Genomic DNA, 8,802 nt, shown 5'->3' with positions numbered 1-8,802 from the left:
TTTCCCCACGTGTTGGTCTGCCTGTTCCTCACGTGTTCGTCTGCCTGTCCCACACGCCGCGGCTCTGTCAGGGAATAATTTCAGGTACCCCCAGAATGCACGGCACAATGAATAATTCACGGTGGAAGGGGAGCCACGCTTCTCTCTCTATTGGCATCTTGTCGTGCAGCCACTGAACCACAGCTTGTTTCCATACACGGCGGCGGCGGACTCCATTTCCCAGCTAGAACCGTTCAGCCCCATCTGTAGCTGCCTCCCCAGCGAGATAATCGCCAGCGCTCCCCCGTAACGCAGACGCCGCTGTCGAACAGCAGCGAGCTGGCGCCCCCCGACAGCTGTTCTGCACAAGGGCCACATTGTCTGGAGGGAGCGCGGATCGCTTTACGCGGAGCACGGGGGGACGAGCCCTCCATCAGCTGCCGCAGCACCGAGGAAACCTCGCTTGTCACACGTCAGTTTGTGATCTGGCCAAACACACACTGGGGATGTCAGGTTGGGAATAAAGGATGCGTTCCCTGTTCATACTATTTCATGTGGAAAACCAAAGCAAACACACCTCTTCTCCTGTCCTCCCCCTCCTCAAAGCTCATGACAACGACACAGGGCAGTGCTAGTAACATCCAGGCTTTTGTTTCTGGCACGGCTGAGCAGGCAGAGCGGCCCCAGCCATATGCTCTTCCTTGGCACCAGGTAGAGCGGGGTGTGCTGAGCCACAGCAGAAACTCTGCACAGCCTCTGCGGGTGGCAGCTGCCACATGCCAGAGCGGCCAAAGGTACCACACCGAAATCAGTCACCACGAAACCCAGGTGACCCCCCTCCTCCTCCCGTTTCCAGCAATCATGAGAAGTGCCACTCAGAAAAATGAAGAGGAGGAATAATCCCCAGGACACATGTCATGTGTGCCATGAGGAGACCCAACCTAACAACTCCTTTATCGTCCCCAGAACTGACTTTTCCCACCGACTGCTCCAAGAAGAGCCTTTTAAAACTACCAGGGAACATCTGCACCCAGAGCAGGGGGCTCAGAGCCCCAAGGGCCAACCTGACTTGCCATGGGGCCAGCCATGGGGCTGCTCCCACCTCTCGGGGCAGCCTGCGCCAGGGGCTCTTTTTACACCCCCAGTGTAAAAACAATTAGTCCTTATGTCTAATCTCAGTTGTTGTGGCACAGACAAAGCGAATGGGGTTTGTGGCTTGACTTTCAAATGTTGTGTGTTTCCTATGGTTCAGGTTATCTCATACTTTCCACTACAAGTCGGTTTGCAGTGGCTTTACGATAGTGTCTAGCTATAACTATCTAGATCAAACTTCTCTCTGGTTATTTCTCTCACTGGGTTGATTGGAAAGTTCCAGCAGAAACAGCTTATTCATTTCTGAGAATTTAAAAAGATGTCTTTTTTACCAGTGTTAATTCCTTTCCTTGCATAAATCTATCCCTTCACATGTCAAAAGAATTCTAGCACCTCCTTTTTCGAAAGGAAGGGTTAGACATTTGGAAGCAGCAGTCCTGGAGCTGAAGCAGTTGTCCTTGCTTTAGGAGGAGCTGATCTGGGCATTGTAAAAGTGTTATTTGTATATCCAGGAAAATATGCTTAAGTGTGCCCAAACTGGAGAATATTGACCTCTCTGTGTGCAGCTGCTGCTTAGTGTTCTCCAGAGGCTCCCTGCTAGGATCTGAAAAAGGTTCATTCACAAGGAGCATGGTCCTAAGCTCACAGTTTTACCTGTGTCCACAAGCGGCCAGCTATCAGCAGTACTGCTCCTTGTACTGCATGGACATGGACATGGACAAAACTTCCAATCTGGGCAGGGAGGCACGTGTCCAGCCCTTCTTCCCTAATTAGAGTGAAGGAAGAAGGCGTGAGCTATCCGCCCCTTCTGGCTAAGGAAGGCTTACCAGTCGTTCCCATCACCTTACGGGTGGGGTAACGCTTCTGGCAGGGCTGACAACCGAGATGTAGTTTGCATGTGTGTGTGTTTTATCACAGAATACAGAGAGCTTGTTTTACCGGGAAGATCAAAGCGGAGTGAGAATGGCAAGGGCGATGAAGGGAGCCTGGAAAGGGGAGGAGAGGGAGAACAGCTTGGAAGCACAACTGAAATCTCTTTCAGTTGGGAGAAGCATCTGAAGACTCTGATGCCAACCACCTCCTAAAAAGGCAACTAAAACACAAATTTAATGAAAAGGAGCTAGAACCTGTTCAATTGTATTCTAAGGTTACGAGAAGTGATTTCAAATGGAATAGGTAAGAAACTTCAACACTGCAAGATCCCTCACCACGATCTCCTAATTATCCGTTGAACTATGCCAGCCCCAAAGCTAATACCTCTGGAGCTGCAGAAGTGCCGAGCAGTTGCATTCCCTGCCAGCTTTAATACGGATCACCGTACACAGACACCCGGTCCTTTTGGGAATCACGACCACAGCTTCACTGGCTACACCGGAAAGGGCACGATACAGATTTGCTGTGGTAAATTTGACCCACATTAAATACTCTTTTGAGGTTGCAATGTTATTGTATGCGGTTACTTACTGTCCTCAGGAAGGTTGTTCTCCCGTTCTTCTCTCTCCATCTGTTGGCACCAGCCCTCCATACGATCTCTCTCTGCCTGAAGTAGCTTCAGAAACCAGTGGCCATCTCGTGGGCACACTGACCTTTGAACAGCTTCCAGAGGGTCTTCGGTGATAGAGTCAATCCAGGGGTCAGGAGGAGGTAAAATTGACGGATCAAAATCTGTATCAAAGTCATCATCCACGGCACATGCATGGTAATGGTTTCCTGACCCTTGTATGCTAACGGTGGAGGTGCTTGCGTCTCGGGAAAATTGTCTTGAGATTTGTCCAGAACACGTACTGTCCTCTTGAGGGTCGATTATTTCAAAGTTCTCATGGAGATCCAGATCTGCTTGCACGGCTGTCGTTACGCTATTAGATCGCGTAAACCTGCGGAAGCTTTGGAGAGCACAAACACAAAATGTTTAGAAAGCTTTGTCTAGGACTTACTAAGACGGTGCCACTCCGCCTGCGACTGGCGGTCACGGCTCTCGGTGCTGCACGCAGGTGCTTCTTCTTGAAATGCTCAGCATAAACTGATCATTGCAGGCCAGCAAACAAACAAACAAACATCTCTCTTTTTTCTGTGCAACCCTCTGTTCCTGGAGGCGAGTACCGCAAGGCGTGGAGTGGCTGAACAAAGCTGGAGGCTGGCCCGAGAGGAGCCAATGGTGTCAACAGCTCCAGATTTTAGGTTACCAATTAATCAAAAGCAAAGGGGCCCAACTGGAAGAAGTGGCTTATCTTTCCACTCTTAAAACTGCACCCCTTTGAAGTCACACACCCCGACTCACCAGCCACATGGAAACATCGTACATGTGGGACTGATAAGATAGTAACACCAATGAGTCCACTCTCCACGGATCCTTACGCATTCCACTTATAAAGAAGATAAGTATGTTTAACCCAGGTACGTGTTTTGCATTGCTTCTTCATAATTACTCTCCAGAATTATGTCCCTGCTCGTAGCACTGCCATCCCTCCCAATTTTAGTGCCCGTTCCCAGTGTTCAGCTGTTCTGCTTTTCACAGTCAACCTTCAGTTGAAGGGTGTACATCAAAGGCAGCATCCTCAGCCGCTGTCTCCACCACCCTCACTGTAACGGCTGCTCCACCCTTCCACCTTGTAGTTTCCCCAGGCTGGAGTCTCTGAGGGCAGAGAGCAAACCCCAAGGGTAGAGGCTAAAGCAGAGGGGAGAGGAGGGAGGTTTGGGTTGGAGTGGGTTTGCTTTCCGCAGACATCGCTCCAAATTCTGCAGTCGCAGGCATCTGAGGGGAAGGGCTGACAGCGAAGGAGCAGAGGGAAGGGTAAGGAGGAGCAGACACCTCACGCTGTTGCAGGGGGTGGTCGTGAGAGCACAGATGACAAGCAGTAAATGATGGAGGGAATGAGTGGAAAATCTGCAGGAAAGTAATGACTGAAAGTAAAAATGGATGCACTGAGAAACACAGGAAGAGAAGTGGAGCAGACATCTGTCTGCCCCGTGACCATACAGCGGGGAGAACCATAAAGTAACAAATGCAGAGGTTACTTAAAGGAGTAATATTTAGGCTTCAGAACTAACTTACTTTTGAACTGAATAGGGAGGGACTCCCACCCCTCCTTACCCATCCAGGATGCCTGTCCACTCATGCAGCTGTTAGTTTGCTTCTAATTTGTTCGCAATCTCACATTTACTCTTGAAAGCAGCATTAGGACCCATTTCCCTGTGATATTTTGGCTGATTTGCCCTCACCAGTTCTGTTTCCAATCTGAGCTTGAACCACAGTGAAAATGCTAAGGAGACAGGGGAGATGGATCCCTCCTTTTCATTTACACCCCACCTTCCACTGAAGAGCAAGAGCTGATGAGAGCAGCGCAAGTGACAGCAGAACATCACTGAGTGTACAGAGTCTGCAGGTGAGGAGGGAGCAGGGGGAAGGATGCTGAGGGAGAACTTCGCATCCTGCCTACCGACACGGCCCGGTAGCTCCGGAGTGCAGCACCCTGCAAGGAGCACTGCACTGGCTCCCGCTGACAGAGGAACCAGTGGCTGCTGATCTGAGGCTTTGAGAAGAGCAGAGCAAAACCAAGCAGGAGATGAGAAGGGTTCTCTGATTTAAAAAAACCCGGCCAATTCCTCTGCAGAAGAAAGCTCCCATTACCTTCTCAGCCACACCAATCCCTGGAAAAGTTTCATAGACTGTGTGGGTATCTTTTTATAATGGCCTAGAACACAAACATTTGCCCCCCTGAAGCGCCTGCCACTCGTGGTTCTCTTCAGACGGGTGTTGTTAAGTGACACAAAGTCACGGTTATGCCACTGCAGCTTCACATGCAGCAGAAAAACTACGGGGCGAGCAGAACCCCTGAGCTCGGCAGAGCAAAGCATTGTGCTACGGACAGATACAGCAGGAAGAGTTCAGAAGGGAGGACGAGGGCCAGTGGGGCCATGGGATGGCTTCCACTGGAGGAGAGACAGTTCTTGGTTTAGAAAGCAGATGGCCGAGGAGGTGGGGGAGGGACCTGTGGAATCCCAACTAGGTAATGTTTCACCACTTCTCAGAGTGCCAGAACCGCGGGGAGGAAGGCAGGCAGCTGCAAGGCTTAGAGCGCTGCAGACGTACGTCTAGAGAGGAAGGGCTTCTTCAGGCAGTGCCCCAGGACTCTGGGAAAGCCAAAGGTAAAAACAGGTTCAGAGAGAACCTGATCAAATTCACGGGAGATCGCTCCACAAAGAGCCATTGCACAGATGTCATATCTGGCTTGGGAAGTCCCCGAACAACAGACGGCTAAACTCGGAAAGTCTGCTGGGAGAAGTCGTGCTTTATACACACCTTTGACACTTTGCCTTTACACACGCTCCTTTATATGTCTCCTAAGTGTCTGCTGCTGGGCCCTGGCACGGAAAAGCTATTAGTGCTTAGAAAAACTGTAGCTTTAGGCTGGCATTACAGTGACAATCTTTTGGTCCAATCTATGCTAGTTTTCCCTTAAAAATTGCTTTCATTTGGCCACCAACCTGGCAAATCCCCTATCTGCTCTGAGGCGCACGTGCGCGCACACACACACACACACAAATAACCCCCCAGACACGTGTGCCCACCCGGACGCTGCTCACACAGGATTTCTTTTCAGTCGTTCAGTCAGGGTTCATTGCGAGCCGAGGCATTAGGATACCGTGTTCTCTCCCAACCTTCCACGGCTCTGGAGAGAAACACAAATGCCTTAATGCAGGCGTGTTCTTCTCCTTGCCCCCACCTCCAGTCACAGCCCACTCTGCTTCCCCCGCTGCCCGGGACTCTGGTATCCTCTGGTGGGTCAGAAGGTGGGCTGTATTCTCAGAGAACACCCTGCCTCTTCAGAGCACGCTGAATCCCCAATCTGAAAACACGAGGGGCTGCATTGCTGGAGGTGCTGCACTTCAGAGCTTTCAGGGCTCTGCTCTTACTGCGTTCAGCATGATCTAGGACCACCAAATCCAGACCCAAATCTGCTCCACAGACAAAACTGAACTACCTGCTTGTTCCTTGCCTTTGTTTTATCTGTATAATAGTATGCTACAGGCTTGCTCGACAGATTCTTGGCACTGGGCTGTGTAACCTATCTGCCTTCAAAAGAAAACCAACTTGGCAATAGAATATAGCATCAGTTCAAAATTTAAAAAATTCTCCCAAGGAAATGTGCGCTGAATGACACGGAAATGCAGGAAGGCACCCACTACCTGCCTGCCTCCAGCACGTCTGTATAAATGCCTAATAGATGGTGATTTCAGTCTCCGACACAGCTTCCTCACTCACTTCCAGGATGTTTTGCTCTTACCAAACCCCACTTGTGTCCCACGTGAGCCTCTTTTGTTCTGCTCCCAGTTAAAGCTCTGTACCTGGGAGAGCTGCTGCAGCTAACGCCTCAGTTTTCGCTATTCCTACACGTACAGAATGTTGACAGCTCTACCTAAGGAGTACAAAAATGTTTTCATAGCTTGCTGGTAATCGTTAAGAATGGAGATTTGCTTCTTCCTGTGCTTTCAGGCTTGGCTTTTTTGTACTCAGTCGTGCCCTGCAGGCACAAGGGGTAGTAATTACAGCTTCAGAGAAGCAGCAGATACCTGGCCTGAGGTGCAGAAAGCCAGGAAACCTCAGACTGGATAAACCAGTATGGAGAACAACAGCACGACCTGTTTTGAACAGCAACAACAGGGTCACCTGTTGCCATTCAACTCTGCTTCTCGCTTTCCTTTGAAAAACTTGTTTATATTTCAAATCCGAGAACTTCTTTCTTTCCTAGAACCACCCCAAACCCCAGAAAAGATCTAGGTTTCAAACCAGCCGAGGCATGGTGAGTCCTCCCCCGCCGCCTGTACTCTTTCTCGGGTGTGGGCTCTCTGCGAAGGCTGCAGCTGCTGTCAGCAGAACACACAAGCTGCAGGAGTTAGCAGATACCGTACCACGTCTTCTACTGGCAGGACTTGGGCGATACATCTTCGAGCTACTCACTCCCGTGCTTTGCTCTCTCCTCCCCCTTCTCCCATTCACACAGTCTTTTCTCATCACTGAGTCTTAGCAGTGAAACTCCAATCCTTTACGGCAAAGTCAGAATAGACTGCTTCCCTTGGAGGGCACCTACAACGCCCCTCTAGTCCAACTGCCCGACCACTTCAGGGCTGACCGAGTTAAAGCGTGTGGTTAAGGGCACTGTACCAATGCCTCTCAAACACTGACAGCCTCAGGGCATGACCAAGAGGTATGGTGTGGTACACCACACTTCATAGCACACCAAGAGGCGCGGGCACCTTCTCTGGCCCCACAGAAGCCAGAAAAAATGCAGAAGGACCATCTGTCTATGGTCTTAATCTCCCATGGCAGAGTTTTTACATCAGAAACTACCACCGTTTCAGCATTCATCCGTTCTGGTGATGGCGATCCAGTGCAATCACCAGCTGATGGTACGGCTAGAGCAATGAGCAAGGCAGTTTTGGGGGTGAGGGGGAGATCTTGGGTCAGACTAGGTAAAATGCAAGAGAGACTAGAAGTGACTCCAGAGCGGTGGGCCCGAGACCCCCGTGTTCAGTACATGTGCTGACTGGCCTGGCACAATGCGTGACTGCTGCTCTGCTGGTCCAGTAGAACCGGTTCACGTCCAACAACTCAATTACCTTCTCTAAGTGGGGAATGGAGGGCGGTCCCTAGAGGTCAAGAAGTCGTCACAGGTAGAGAGAAAGGAGAAGCAGAAATGGACAAAAATGGAAGTGCCCCCAGATTGCGCAGATCAGCTTAAAGAGAATGAGAGATGTTTCGAAATTGCCCTGGATGGGGAGGGTCATGTGAGGAAAGGGAGGAACACTTCGGCTGGGGTTTAGTTAGCATCACGGGGTAGATCAGTGAGAGATAAGAGAGTAATAGCAGGAGGATCATAAGGCTGAAGGAAACACATGCCAGGTTTTCTCCACGAGAAGACTGGGCAGAGGTATCTAGAAATCACAGAGCTGCGCTTAGGGAACGGGGGCGAAAGGGATTGCTGAGAGCAGGCAGCCTGACGAACTGAGGCCAGGATGAACAGCGGTGGTGGATCCAGCTGTAATACGGTCAGGTAGCGGTAGGCACATTTATCCTTTGAGCAATACAAGAGGAAGAGGAGGACTCGGAGTCACTTGTCTTGGCAGGAAGCCCAGGTTACTGAGAATGATGAACGGTCTGAGTCGAGCTGGGAGATGGAAGAGATAGAGCTGTCCTCCGAAGATGCTCTGCTTCTGAGCTGCTTAGATCAAGAAAGGGAGGCAAAATCTTTCGCTTACCAAGCACAGAAGTGGGAATATTGAAAAGGACCCGAGGAGGTAAGGCTCCTCGGTGTGAGAATGGCAGTCCTGAGGTGAGGGGAGGGGAGGAAAGAGCCCAAGCAGGGAAGAGGAGCGGACCAGATCCTGTGTCCTCGGCTTTCGGTGCATTAAGCAGCGAGCTTTCCTGTTCGACAGCAGGGCACTGAACTAACAGCTGAGGCTGGCGAGGAAACACGGGCAATTCCCTGTCTGCCCTCTTTGCTGTGTCATTCTTCTCTTAATTTATACTTATTTATTTCTGAAGCCTGGAATATTTAAAAACACACTCATTTGTCAAAGAGTTCCTTGTCCACAGCAGGGCCCTGAACTAACAGCTGAGGCTGGCGAGGAAACACGGGCAATTCCCTGTCTGCCCTCTTTGCTGTGTCATTCTTCTCTTAATTTATACTTATTTATTTCTGAAGCCTGGAATATTTAAAAACACACTCATTT

The 8,802-nt window shown here is 50.3% G+C and overlaps 1 protein-coding gene across 4 annotated transcripts in view; it reads right to left on the bottom strand.

The window, feature by feature from the left end:
- DLGAP1 (discs, large (Drosophila) homolog-associated protein 1) overlaps positions 1–8,802 on the bottom strand; it is a 121,258-nt gene that overhangs the window by 12,400 nt on the left and 100,056 nt on the right. For all 4 annotated transcript variants that reach the window (XM_010138913.1, XM_010138914.1, XM_010138915.1 and 1 more), the window contains one exon: positions 2,536–2,954. In XM_010138913.1, the coding sequence (XP_010137215.1) occupies positions 2,536–2,954 (419 nt within the window). The remainder of the gene's footprint in view (positions 1–2,535; positions 2,955–8,802) is intronic.

The sequence above is a fragment of the Buceros rhinoceros genome, unplaced genomic scaffold (assembly GCF_000710305.1).
Source record: "Buceros rhinoceros silvestris isolate BGI_N320 unplaced genomic scaffold, ASM71030v1 scaffold11956, whole genome shotgun sequence".
In the NCBI taxonomy this organism is placed as follows: Eukaryota; Metazoa; Chordata; class Aves; order Bucerotiformes; family Bucerotidae; genus Buceros; species Buceros rhinoceros.
This window is presented reverse-complemented; position numbering and strand designations above follow the sequence as displayed.